General features: G+C 35.0%; 1 protein-coding gene across 1 annotated transcript in view; it reads left to right on the plus strand.

Moving 5' to 3' along the window:
• The first annotated feature begins 2,928 nt into the window (after window positions 1-2,928).
• LOC115441654 (proclotting enzyme) overlaps window positions 2,929-15,560 on the plus strand; it is a 41,530-nt gene continuing 28,898 nt past the window's right edge. Inside the window, exon 1 of the mRNA XM_030166514.2 lies at window positions 2,929-3,699. Coding sequence (XP_030022374.1) covers window positions 3,051-3,699 — 649 coding nt within the window. The 5' untranslated portion in view covers window positions 2,929-3,050. The remainder of the gene's footprint in view (window positions 3,700-15,560) is intronic.

The raw sequence follows: 15,560 nt of genomic DNA on the forward strand, positions 1-15,560 counted from the left end.
AATCTTGGGTCGGGCTTTAAAATAAATATAAGTCAGACTTCCATCTTAAAAATTACTTAGTCGCAGTTAGGTGTCAGGAAGTCAGCTGTGATATCACCTGATCACCATTGGTCCTGCGCTTGATCTCTCTCCGTTCATATCGGATTGCCGTCTCACCGGACTACGAGAATGAAGGATAGAGAGTGCACCTATATATTGCGCACACACTTGTGTACTATAATATCTTTTGCGTACCTGGCTGATGTCCGTTAAGATTAGACGTCGTGGCCGAAATTTGGCTAGGAGGGGATTCATTCCTTGTTACTTTCAAACCTCAGTGTGATAGTATTGTGGTGTGATTTAAAGAATACTTACAGTAAATGGTTAAATATTTGATGCAGTAGTTGGCCAAAAAAATTGACATACTCAGGGAATACTTTTTAACGTAAGAGTTACTTAAGGACTATAAGCGCAGTGTAATGCCATGCTTTTGAATAAACTCCCTGCAACGGTGTTTCTCGAGCGCTATGACTTCTCCTTCTTTAAACGAGGCTTATAAAGAGTGCTCACCTCCCGGCAGACAACGGCTTGGCTGTGCCTTTGGTATTGCTTTAGTCGGCGAATGCTGCATACCATCAGGCGGATCGCGCACTCGTTTGCTAATTAAGATAATAAAAAACAAAAAAAATGCGTTACAGCACTGGTTGAAACTTTGTACATTGTTTTACTATTCGTCATTACGGGTGCCTCAAGTTTATCGTATATAACTTAATTTACTATCTACTTACTAAAATCAAAGTTATAACTTTGCGTATTTAATTGTTCCTGGGGACACTTTTACTTGTTATATAGAAATAAGTTGGAAATAGTGTTCTATGTAAATTCTAGGATCTGGTTCGAAACAACATTTACGCTATAAAGTGATTATCTACATAGTAATATTATGTTGCAATACATGTTTTTCGATTTGATAATTTACATGAGTTGCTCTGGATTAGATTTTATGTCTATTTGTAATAGGGTCATTCCTTATCATGTTATAGGACGGGTACCTAAGCCTGGAGTATCTTTTTAAGAATACGTTTTAAAGGAACATTATTGTATGTACAATTGTATATGGCTATGTCGATCATACTTCCAAGCTCGGAGTAATATGTGTTCAGTAACTGCACTTTTAACTATTTGGGATAAATATGTGAGCTGACAGGTAATGTTATTATTACAATATTATGTCCTAAAAAGCATTTAAGCGGGGAGAATATTAATAAGAAGACTTACAGAATATATTTTTTGTGAGCAATTTTTGTCTTGCAAAAAGTTACGAAGCTGACCTATGCAAATTTTGAAGCTTGCAAGACTTGCAGCGAGTCGCATGTGTAAAGCATTATTGAAATATTGCCACCAGTCAAAATATACCTGGAATTTCTTGCGTAATATATTGCTCGGGTAACTTGCTAGTTTAAACATAGCTCTATGGGAAAGATGTCATGTAGAGCTATAATTTAGGAACTTTTATGAACTGCATGCTGTAGAAGCTTCCAGATACGCTTGTGTATTTAGTCGTTCTAATAACTGGTAAACAACACATTAATTGATAAATAATAAGAACGTTTTACCGCGATTGAAGTCCAATTAAGTTGATGTAAGTTGACGCGGGCCCGTTATGTGACGAGTTACGACCCGCGCCTCTACCGTTAAGCACCGCCTACTTTAACTTAAATGGGTGCTAATTTAAGTGTTGATTCAAAAGTCTCCAGTCATCGATTTAAACAGCCTTAAGCCATTCAGCCATGTACCAGTTGTTGAACTGCAATGGAACTTTAATGTACGTGATGCCATTAAGTAGTAATGTTAAATATACTTTTGGGTTCTTTGAGAAGAAATGTACACTGAAGTCGATTTACCGAGTGCACAGTAAATACCTCTATTATTATTTATATTTAAAAAAAAGTATCTGGCAAAAATGTATGAAAGATAGACGGATTTCTGCAAGCTCTACACATCAGAATGTTCATACAAAAGACTTCAACGCGTTCATTTAATACAATATTATTATGTTGTAAAAACCCATGTGTTTTGTAGCTCAAAATACTTACAGTTTAGTGAATTTGCATCGAGTATTAATAAAATACTTTATATTTTTTATTTTCTTAGCGCTTAATAATCAGAGCCATCTATCGATTTTATGAGGAGTATTGTGAGTAGTAAAGAGAAAGGTTGGAGAATAAGGCTTCTGCGTTACATGTGGATTAGGTTATTTCGTCGTGGTAATAGATGGTGTTAGTGTTGTTACTATTACGTAGGTATTTTTTTCGATCATTACTTGCAAGCAAGGCATATTGTATTCTCTACAGAGCTTCCAAATACACGATATTGTCCTAAATAAAAAATCGGCGATTCCAATGTGAATGAAATGGTCTATTAATAATATGATAAATCATATCTCTTTTTGAATGTATGAAATATAATGTATGTTTGTATTCATAGCATATGCGCGGGATCACGAACTTTGGAAAATATATACTTTGTGATTCAAATCTTGGATTTATTCTAATAGTACAATTCACGATCTATAGACTTTTTTCAACGTCACAAGTTTGGTTCATATGAGATACTATCATTGCACCAAGACTATATCTTTAGCTTCTAGCTTTATCTACCTGCATCAGGTAAGTTGTTAATTTAATTAAATGTAAATTATAGATTGTATGTCAATCACTAATTTCATGGATATTTATTTAATTTATCGTAAAGGTAATTGATCGGTGATGCTAAGTTAAAGTGTTAACGGCCATTATCGCCTGGAAGCAAGCCTTTCATGACACAATGATGATCCGAAACGGCGACCCGCTATCAGCGCGGTTACACAACCGGCACGAGTCACGTCACACGCGTCTTTACATAACGCGAGAAGACGCGAGCGAACGCGATGCCAGTCTACCGCCGCAAGCCACCGGGTACGCACGCACTAAACATAAACATAACAAAAAATGTACTAAACTTGAAAAAAGGTCGTACATATAGTGATAAAACAGAAATGAAAGTGGAATCGGTTCAGTGACCGCCGCAACATGTTAAGCGAAAACAGATGGAAAGTGCTATTGGTTGTCGCCGCGTCCGTCGCCGTCGCCGAGCCGAGCCGCGCACTCAGCCTAGTCTACCAGAGGCCGTACAGAAATGTCATGTTTGTGCCGAAAGCGCGCCAATCCCGGGTGCTGTTCATGGATGAGGACACGCGGCCGTACCGCGGCGAGATCGACCTGTCCGACAAGAACTATTCCAAAATCAAATTCGACGATAGCACGGACTACGAGTTCACGTCACCGGACGAGGGCACCGAGCCCCCCAAAACGGCTGAGCCGTCGTTACCGTCCGGGAACGAGCGGTTTTACGAGCCGTTGCCGCGGTTCCGGCCGTACCAGAACCCTGCGTACTACCAGGGGAGGTACGGGCGGCCGTACGCCCCCAACTACGGGTTCGAGCCGTACCCTGCGTTCTCCCCTGCCGTGAGGAACGGCTACCCCGGGTGGAAGGCGCGCAGTCCCCGGGTAGTGTTTCCGTACGCGCCCGACAGTGTGACGGTCTTGACGAACTCGCACGCGGGCCCCGGTTACGACAATGTAGTGTTCCGTGATCAGAATTTTGGATTTAACGACATCCCGGACGATCAGTCCTTGCAGGACATTGGGACTGGCAGCGGAGACGGCTTTCAGGACCGGGGTGAGTATTTACAGATTTATTTTGGTTTATCTCATTCGTATCGTAACTAACAATGTATATTGTAATAACCAGATTCATACACCATGGTGTTGTATGTAATACGTTGTTGTATATAACTGTAATTATTGTAATTTAATATTCATACAAACATTGTAATATTCTTTGGAAACATTTTCATCCATTAAGATTAAATTTCAATACACAATGCTCCATAGATAACTTTCATATTAACTATATATAAGAAGAAACAAAATATATCTTTGTACTCACATAATATCACAAATATAAAAAAATATATAAATCAATTTCTTTTGTTTATCATACAGACAACTATACCTACAACAAATGTGTTAACAGCTATAAAACAATAGGAAATCCCTTAAGTTACGAAGCCCTGCAAAGAGAACGGTGAATAAGTCAAGTTGTCAGAAATTTCCCGCGTTTACTCGTAATGCAAACTATGTCTCGACTCTTGCACGTGCGCAGCGCCCTCGATTCCAACTCTCGCCCTAATGAAATTGAAACCGAATCAGTTGTTCATCGATCCGTATACTTATACATCTTATATCCTTTAATTAACCTCGGGAGAGATTTCACTGCAACACGTCAGATTTATTGCATTTAAGTTCTAAGTTCACATGGTTAAGATAGAAGTAGAAGATTAACTCAGATCATGATTAGAACAACGTTATTAATAAGTAATAACAGAAAGGGTCGGTGACAGTTTCTTGAAACTAAACGAAACGGATATTTTTAAGGATAAAACGAAAGCTTGTTATTTAATATGATAACTTTTTTATCTTAATAATATGAAATTTTAATTTAACTTTAGTTTTTTTCTACTACTCACTTTCAGTACTTACACAATATGAACTGAAATCTTTTTGATTTTGCAACAAACACGTCTTGTTAAACTCGCTTATTTGTAAATTGCCAAAATATAAACACTCTTCAGTCAACCTATTTTATCTTTTTGTTCATTCAGGTTAATGTTCGAAACAGCTAATTCAATTTTAGCTGTCCTTTTGTTGGCAAGAACACTCATTTTAGATATCTATGATTGATACGAGCGGAAACGCGATTAAAAGTCATTAATTATATAAATTTACGACATAAACATTATATACAATAGTTGTCGGTCGCACAGCTCACAATGAACTTTTACCAATTGTGTGGTAACTGAGACAGCACAAAACAACATCTAAACGAAGCGTTTTCACACTTTTACAAATACTTGTTTTTGCACGTGACTTTGCTTCGATAGCTGATAATTAGGTGGCATTGTTAGTACTAGTTGCGCCTCTGCCTAAAACATCGGGGATAAAAAACGTAAGTGTATTATTTTTGAACTGTATATACACAAGCTGATCCCGGGACGCGACACACTTACGTGGGCCACTATGGCGGGTTTTAACACGTTGTGTATGGTGGTCGCTATCCAGGCGGATATAAAATATATTTCACCATCAGCAATTATTGATGTTTATGACACTGACCCAATGTGTGTATGCATTATGAATTAGATATTTTAATTTCAAATCATGTCAGTTTTTTTGATAATCTCTTAAAAATATCGAGTCATTATCCTATGATTTTCCATTTAGTTAAAATAAACAAATCTTGAAATCGTCAGCCTCTCTCTATTTATGAAACTCCAGTACACACATCACACTTTGACTACAAACCGTGAACAGGTGATGAAATTCGCGTGTCATTATCATTTTCTTGCGTTTTTGTTTTGCTTAATGAATGTCATTTCGTGTCCGTTTGTTTGGCAATGTAGCGTAGCGGCAAAATTCGGCAATGCAGTGGTACCCTGCCCAAAGATACTTGTGCGTACATAGAAGGCACTTAGATGAATACATTTGTCTCATGACCATTATCGTTTTGCCATGGTCGAAAAATGGTGTAAGGTATCAAGTTTATGTATCGCCCGATCTATTCAAAATTTAAAATTGTTTCGATCACTTATGAAGTTTGTGACGTAGATTATGAATTCAATATAGTTTAAATATTTTTGTTATGTTTATATGTATATGCAAATATTCATTATTAAGGAAGCAAATTACTAAACGAAAATGTAAATTTCTTTTAAAATTTTGGCAAATAGCATCTGAATGATGAAGGCCAGAAAGTAAAACGTATTTGCAAGCCCACAAATAAAGTTTTCAGTGGAACCGCGTGTGCGGCTTCTATTCCAATTCATTCCACATTTTATCACGCGATACATAAAAATCGAGAGTGTGTCGTGACGTCTACACGCATATGTCAAACTAATTTATACCATATGCTTTTGAAATTAAAGCTTACAATAGTGCAAATGCGTTTCTTTCCCGACTTCTATAATTTAATTTAAAAGCGTTCATTTTCCTGTATTTATTGATTTGAATTGGTAAAAATATTGTATGGTGACATTAACACGGAAAGAAAATAGCATTGCCATTTTAGTATGTCCAAGAGAATGATTTACTAGCATAGAGTAGCAGAGGGGAAACAGTAACAGATATACCAGTGTGTAAAATATGAAGATTGGAAAACATTTTGACAATGAACGCGAATTTACTAAAGTTTTACAGAAGCATTGTGGAAGATCGATGTTGATTGATAATTTAAGTTGGCAAAATTGGGTAAAGGTCCTTCTCTTAGCAAAATGGCGTATGTATGTAGTTTTTAAAAGGTATTCGAAATTTATAAAACATATGGTAACTTTAGGAGTCTAAAATTTATTAAAAAGTAAATATTGAAAACAAAGTAAAGATAACATATAGTAGAAATACATTGTTTCATTTTTATTCTATATGAATTATATATTTCGAATAACTAGGTTCTAAAATATGGTTACTGCTGCTTTGTTTGGAACATAGCTTTAAGTCGTCTTGTTATACTGGATATTAATCGAACGATCGAATGACCATGTATTTATATTGCAAACACTTAATAATTTGACCATGAGTATTTTTTTATGTTTGGGACTTCAGAACTTAGTCATTTATTAACCAATTTGGATTACTTTAGATTTGAAAATATGTACTTTCAGATTAGTCCCATTTTTTTTTCAAAATCGTTACAATAGTTAGGTTAGAATAACTGGAATAGGTATGTCGTCCATGTAAACGAAATTGCTAATATTGCTTTCCTGTGGCTTTGTCGGTTACGTTTTTAAATATCAGCTTTGGTAACAGGCAATACAAATATAATATTCTATTAAAATGGTTAATAACTAGTAATACAATATTTAAATGGCGTATTATTTAATAATTTCAATTATGTTACAATTAAATAATTTCTTTGTTTAATCAAAATCAGCTTTCTCGACTTAGTAGTAAAGCCTCATTACGATTTTATGAAATGTATAATATTTCGGTCACTGCTAATTCAATGCGATACTAGTCAAATGTAATCAATTAATTATTGATTACATTTGAACCGTAAATTAATTTGTTGAAATTAAACGAGCCTAGCAAAGCATATTAGTCTCTATGTAATAACAATTACAAGTGTTTTTAAATTAGCAGCTTCGGCATTTAAATTTCGTATTTACGATGATAAATTAGTATTTGTAGACTCAGCTGCTTTATTTCTTTAGGATCTATATTCATCTCATTTCTATTTCTTACTATAAAAAATTGTGATCTGAAAGCTATTCAGAGCCATTTTATCGTACCGACGCGCATCTTTCATACGCATTAAAAAAGCAAATTACCAAGATAAATAATAGCCTATGTGTTAATCTAAGATATGCTTTTTGTGTGACAAATTTCATTTAAATCCGATCAGTTATTGCTGAGTTTACTCCTAAGAAACATACAAACATTATCACAAATTTTCGCATTATAATTTTAGTAAGTATTGTGAATTTCAAAACAATATATAAAGTGAAGTTTTTTTAATTAATTCATCAACATTTCATAGTTCTTGATATTAAATAACATAATTTAATAATGTACTCTGTATTTTGTAGAACTGATATTAAATTACTACTTTCCCACGTTTTGCTTTTGGGCGGGAAGTGAAGAAGCTTACCAATAATTTAATAATTTTTATAATCAGTTTATAAATATTTCCCTTGAATAAAATTTTGTAGAAACTTTGGAAACTTGAACTTAGGCTATTACGGAAAAAACATTCAATAAATTAAGTTGAAGGGAAATTAAAACTTTTCATTAAAAATTAAAATCATCTCCATCCTTTATAGTCTTAATAAAAAGGAAACAGTTGACTATTGAGAGGATGAAATTTACTTCGCGATACTTCCTTTGCTGTTATATGTATATAAACACATAAAAGATGAACTCATAAAGGATTGTCATCTCTCTCATCTATTTAATTCTCTAGATACAGTGGAGCAGTCGCGAAGAATGAAATTTTCCGAAAGGGAACCCGACAACCGTTCATGTAATAATTATAATATAATAATAATAATATCAGCCCTGTATTATATACTTGCCCACTGCTGAGCACGGGCCTTCCCTACTACTGAGAGGCATTAGGCCACGCTGGCCTAGTGCCGATCGGTAGACTTCACACACCTTCGAAATTCCTATAGAGAACTTCTCAGATGTGCAGGTTTCCTCACGATGTTTTCCTTCACCGTTAAAGCGAACGATAAATTCACAAAGAATACACACATGATTTTTTAGAAAAGTCAGAGGTGTGTGCCCTTGGGATTTGAACCTGCGGACATTCGTCTTGGCAATCCGTTCCACACCTAACTAGACTATCGCCGCTATAATAATTAGATAATAAATAATTTCTACATAAAGAGAAGTCGGCAGAAATAGGGTTATATGGAGCCCTCGTTACTGCAGTGGTTACTTTGCCGTGACTGCATCTAACAATGTGTTTATCCCACACAGCGCCAGCCGTGAACATCCCAAACGGAACCTTAACCGGCAACATACTTTCTACCGTCCGCTTTCGACTCGGTTGCATAATTCTATCGAGATTTTTTCCTTGTCAAAACTCGGTTGACGTAACACTTATGCAATGCGGCCTCCTTCCCTCAATCGATTGGCATCAATATCGATTTGGTGTCTTGCTCGATTGGGTGGCGTGCGAGCGAGGGGCACGATGTTTTGTTGCTTGAGATCGGCCGCTTCTCCGGAATAATCAGTAGGGTTGTCAACATGTCCCACAATATTTAGCGAGCCGAAGGATTTTGTATCGATGAAATGTATCTATAGGGGAATGTAATTTGTACATATATTTCATATTTCTAAAAAAAAAAAAATTAGATTTCATATGTGCATATATTTTACTGTTAATGCGTCACATATTTATATATGTTTTTAGTTTCTGTTAATTGGGTCGAGAGAATGTCGTAAGTAACTGATACAGTATGTTTTAGGCGATAATAAGTTGCAAAAAGGCTTTTAAATCTGGACTCATGTTGCCTTGACTATCTTCATACAGATGGAACGAAGCCTATTACGTGAATAGATTATATATTTATACTATTTAACATATATTAAAAAAAAAACATTTGAATTGTTGTAAAGACTGTATTTAGCATTTCAACATCCCGGTTTAGACAACCCTAAACTTAACCGTGAATCGAATCCGCGAAACTTTTTAAAATCTATCTTTTATTAGTTAATACGAGTGAAAGAGCGAGCTATGTTCGAAATTCGAATTTAACTGTCGGAATAATACGAAATTGACATTAAATGCATACCGTTTCATTTTGTTTACTCGTTGCATAAGCTAAAGTTATGTACACACGTAATGCTGATATAACTTTGTCCATTTCCGCAAAAGAGGAAGAAGCCTTTCGAAAGTGTAACTCAAGACTTATCTTGTTAATTATGATGATTAGTAATAAACATGTTGATAAGTAGGTTATAAATGTAGAGCATATGAGAATAATTTAACAATTACGTTTATTATACTGAGATTTAATGACCCACTAGAATTTGAATATTTTTTAAGTGTACGTGATGTTTCGTAAGTTAGTAAGGTTTAGGACTGCATGTCATTTTATCTTCTCGGCTGGACAAAATATAATCTACTTAATGTTGTTTGCGGCTTCCCCCACCTGAAAAGACTTTCCAGCTACTAAAGTCCCTAAAATAATTTACGACGACAGCGCCGTATATTTAAAACCATATTTACACATGCATAAGGTACAAATTACTAGGATTAAAAGTTGTTTTTATTTGAATCCAAGATATGGCCTCTTCGTGTGTTGCATTTCATCTAAAACCAATTTAGTCCTTTCTACGTTTATTTCTATCAAACATAACATTCAGACATTTGAACAAACTTTAGCATTTATAATATTAGTCAGATAATATAAAAAATAAGATAGATAATAAGCAGGATTGCGGTCTGCAAATAGTTCTAATGATAATTAAATTCTATATAAAGGGTAGCCGACAGGAATCGGGTTATATGGACGTTTCGCCACTATTGGCCATTTCACTGAATTGAGCGAAGTTATCTTTGGCCAAGCTTGATTATTATTACACCCCAAGTAATTTCATACTTTTTAACGAGTGAACAGCAATCAAACTATAAGCTAATATCGCTGGTGTAATATCAAATCACATGCAATACGCATATCACAAATTAAACCTTATTGATTTTTTTAATAGCGCAAGCGCATCCATGATGCTTCTGGAATACAATAGTGTCTTTTGGTTGTCAGCAAAGCTATAAGAAAACTAGTTAATAGCTATTAAACAAGAATTTCTTCTACACTCGCCTGGTGACTCCCATATACTCACCTTTATATTCGACCGGATAGCGACCCCCGTCGCAAGCTGTTAAAACCCGCCATAGTGGCCCACGTAAGTGTATCGCGTTCTGGGATCAGCCTGTGTATATCTGGTTCTAACAGGCTGGGATAATTGTGTCGACTGCCAAGGGGTAATAATCTCTCGTCAGTCGATATTTTATTGGACCCCACTCCACTTACCATCAGGTGCAGTAGCGTAGTTCGCCGCGCACGTATAAAAAAAAATATGATGTTATGTCCTAGAATATAAATATGCACATTATACCACAGATTCTTTAACACCCACTGAACCACCATTGAAATGCCGTCATAACTTCCTAGTTACGATTCCCATAAATATATTTTCGTAACCACTTTCTGTGTGACAATGAACGGTTCCCATGTTTTATCTCGAAGTTTTTGTGGCATCAGTGAAAACTAAGTTTCCCCGACGTCCGCTCCCACGCCCATGAGATGTAGAAATTATTATTGTTATAGTTTTTTTAAACATAAATATGTGTAAATAGTGCAATGTGAATTCGTCTGTGCGAAAGTTGGAGGTTTTGAGTTTCCGCGTAAATATAAAATTAAACTCACTAATTTGAATCTTGGATCGTTTGGATAGAGACTATTGTTCTGTATTTGGTCTCCATCTCTATTACTAAGCTGCAGTAAAGAACTATTCTAATACTTTTAGTATGATGGGCAGTTTATTTACCATTGGATGAGCGATTTACTTGTTTCATAATTTAATAGTTTAAACTACGGGAATTACAAAAATCATTAACATCGTAATATTTTATTTAACGTTATTTTGATTAGTTTAAATTAACTCTTATAATTTGCCTCAATGTTTATTTTTTATACGTGAGCATTATGGTCATTTTCTTGATAGGAGCAAAAAGCTTTCAATTCGAAGCGGAAGCGAGATTTTTTCGACCTCGCGCGGGGTCAGTGTCGTTGCTGTGACTATTTGGTTGCCATGGTAACCGTGAAAACTGTCACAATACAAATATTTCGGGTTTCATTATATTTTTCATGTCAATGTGGTACTATGAAAACTATTCGTAAAGTATACTTGAATTATTTTATATCAATCATATTAAACTTAGTGAAAACCCTATCAGAGTTTCCATTCAGAGTCATCCCTTTTCGCCTTGTGCCATAAGCTGATTAAATCCTTACTATATATTGATTATCGAAGGATTAACCGTATCGCATTTGTCAGTATTAAGGATGCATTGAAAATCAGGTCTAATATATAAAAAAGTAATATAATAAAAACGGGACTGTAATCTCTTCTCCGAACTTACGTATGATACAATTTTACTACGGGAATTGAATTTATAGCCTTTAATTTCTCATTAAACAACTCACCAGATGTCTCGGAAGTCATTTACATTGTGGTACAAATACAAATGTTTGTTCCACAAGCATTTAAATGCACCAACGCGTCCAAAGAAACGTGACATGAATAATAACGCATTTATTTAAAATAAGAAAATATAAGCTCGGTGGTAGATCTCTGGTATGCGAGAGTCCTTTAGAGTTGGTACTTCTGTTATATCTTCAAGCTAAGAAGCAACTTTGTCTTTCCATTTGTATAAATTTATTTTATAATTAATAAATATGTACAGCGACGATATATATATTAACTACGATTCTGTTTGAGATTACAGGTGATTCGCTAAAAGTTGGTTTGGGGTAGGAATTTCTTACAATATAGCCATAGCATCTCTTTATGAGAGGCCTATTTTCAGCAGTTGATTTATGTGGCTGATGATGATGGTCATAGGATAGTGTGTAATAAGATAATAAATTTACGATCTGTTAGTCAACTGACTGCGTCTCGTCCCACACTTAGAGGAAAATAGCATAAAACCATGTAAGAACTCACGTATAATCTCGGCAAACCCTATTAGGTGTATTACTTGTGTCGTATATTAAGGTGAATATTGCATGAACTTTACACTTGTGATATACCTTTTGATATTCAATAAAATGTAGAGTCACGTCTCTACGCTTCATATCTACCCGTATCTAAATGAAAGTTAAATAATATGCATATTGCACAATAGTTTGACATTTAGTGCTATTCTCATGATACTAAATGTGCACGATAAAAGATTTCATAATGCTTATATAAAGATGTTGTCAGCGGTTATGCAAGGTCCATTTTAAATATTTTTTCTCTTTAGCCTATATCTCTAGTGTGCTGGTGGGATAGTATTGGATTTCATTTGTATTTAATTAGTTAATGCTGATATGATTGCAGGATGGATTTTCGAGATGCGGCTGTAGGGCAAGCAAACCTGAAGCTACAAGATAGGTTTCTTATTATTGATCATCATTTTAAAGATATTATTATCTCTATTACAGATTTTGAAAAATATGTAGAGTCATCAAGAAAAAGTCCACAGGTTCGATTGGCATCAACAAATGTTTTTACATATTTTCAAAAATGATGAACATTCTCCTAAGAAACTTTTTTTGTAGCTACAGCAGTTAAGGTAATTGCTCTTACTGCCCCACCCTGTATAGCAGCCCAGTGAGCAATCGTTTATTAATTGGTTTTAATGCCATCACTCGAAATACCATCAATCTTCGTTTTTAATTTATCCTTAACCTATTGTCGTGTGGAATCGGCACGATATACTTTTTTAAACATTTTCAAAAACTAGTTGAGGTTTTATAACCGCTCGCTTTTTGGAATTCAACCTCCGCTAAAGGCAACAATCCTGAATAAATCGTGTTAGCAAAATCTATGCTAAGTTTTGTCCGATCAAGGAATCTAAATCAGGGTCACCTTTTTTATACAGGCACCTGATGAATACCCTGTATATACTGTTAGTAAACAAATTGCCTGATAATCCTTTATATGAGTGGCCACCATTTATGTTAATTTATTTTGGTACATAAATATCTGCATGTATTTAAATATAATCAAAATCGAACTGCTACCATTCTTAATCAGATTACTCTACACCATGATCGTCGTCAAATAAATCAATGGAAGTAAATTGATTAGAAAATGAAACGTATTTTTTCTAGATTAAATTCCTTATTAGTTTAATAAAGAGAGCGCGCTACGAGCTGCAGATTTAGAAAGTGAAGTGAACACTTGTTTTTAATACTTTAAGGAAATATTCTGTTACTGGTTACTAATATGATTCCAATGCGATTGGTATACCATATATTTAGAAATATTTATCATGATAGATATTGTATATTTATTTTATTGCTCTGTAAGCCTTCTTTAAAATAAAATTTTATATAATATAAACGTTAGATAGTTTTGGTTCTGGGGGGTAATTGTTTTTGGGTCGTTATATCTTCTAGAGTAAACATTTATATTAATTTCAAATAGTTAATGTAAAGAACAAAAACAAATAAATTATTCAGAACACAGTTCATATGTGTAAAATGAGGATCATGCTTAAGTCTTCGAATCACATAGTGTGGCCGCTGCATTACAATTTAGATGATGACATCTAATGACGTCTAATATCATTCATTTTCGCATTAAAAGAGACGATAAAAGATGTCACAAGTTAACGCGAATTAATGGCATTAGGTAAATGATATTTGAGATTTTGGTTAAAGGCGAAATTTTATGTGTTTTACATAAAATTTTATTAACTTAATTGTGGCCCCATCTTAAAAACAGACTCGCATTGACAAAGAACTAGTGTCTAGTAAAGGTCACACAGTTTTAGCAACATGCAATTTGTTGCAAAATTTTGTGATTTTGTGCGTTGGATATTTGCAACAACCATATTTGTACGTGAAATCAGAAATAGAAATTATTTTATTACCTAAGTATTGTAGGTGCGTTTAAAAGGTATATCAAATATATTTTAGTGTAAATATCGTTTTGCTTTTAATATAATATTTTTTAAAAAGACCCCTGGTATTTGGTAATGCATTCTGGTGTTATGTACTGTCATTCTCAAAGGGCTACTGTATCACTTCGCTGTCTTTTTGAAAGATGTAAATATGACTGCAAGCCTATATAAATATATTGTTTTATTTTTTACCTGTATTATATTACTGAATTTTATATTATTCTATAACCTATTATAATTCTTTTGAGTTACGACCATATGATCATTCTATAAGTGATAAATAAAATAAAATTACATATTCATGAGATTTTTATAATTCTCCCATATGCATTGGTTGCAACATATTGTCGAATTTATGATGTTTACGGGCGACTACATTCCCGGGCGTGTTTGACGCAATATTTATGTTTAGTACCGTTACCACAGTGCGGGTGCACCTCGTGTTAACGCGCTGCAACTTAAGGCAAAGCGCTTATTATTAATTAAAAGTAAATATTATAATACACAGCGGCGATAGCCTCGTTGGTTGTGGAACGGACTGCCGAGACGAATGTCCGCAGGTTCAAATCCCAAAGGCACACACCTCTGACTTTTCTAAAAAATTATGTGCGTATTCTTTGTGAATTATCGCTTGCTTTGACGGTGAAGGAAAATATCGTGAGGAAACCTGCGTACTTGAGAAATTCTCTATTAGGAATTTTCGAGGGTGTGTGAAGTCTACCAACCCGCATTAGGCCAGCGTGGGGGACTAAAGCCTATTCCCTCTCAGTAGTAGAGGAGGCCCGTGCCCAACAGTAGGACAGTATATAATACAGGGCTGGTATTATTGTTATTATTATTATTATAACACACATTTACGCCTCTTATTCCTGAAGGGGTAGGCAGAGGCGTAACTAGTGCACCCCCTCTCCGCTGTAAGTATTTCGTTCCATGATGTTATAGGGAACGAGTCCATCTCCATATTGGGCGTGAAGGCAGCTTTTTCTCGAGAAATTGCACATTGAAAATTTAACGTTTTACATCCACGCCATCGCAAGATTCCTTTCTGGCCGAATTTCGGCTACGGTGACCAATGTCAACGGAGATCAGTCGGGTACACAGGAGATATTATAGTGCAATACACAGGTGCACCTCTCTGTTCCTTCACTCTCATAGTCCCGTGAGACAACAATCCGACATGACCAGAGAGACACTAGGCGTTGGACCAACGGCTTCACATGCTTTATAAACGGAAATTACAATATGGATCAAGCTACTTATACTGTAATGTATACAATGCTTGTCTTAAGTTTTATGAAGGT

The sequence above is a fragment of the Manduca sexta genome, chromosome 18, assembly GCF_014839805.1.
Source record: "Manduca sexta isolate Smith_Timp_Sample1 chromosome 18, JHU_Msex_v1.0, whole genome shotgun sequence".
Taxonomy (NCBI): domain Eukaryota; kingdom Metazoa; phylum Arthropoda; class Insecta; order Lepidoptera; family Sphingidae; genus Manduca; species Manduca sexta.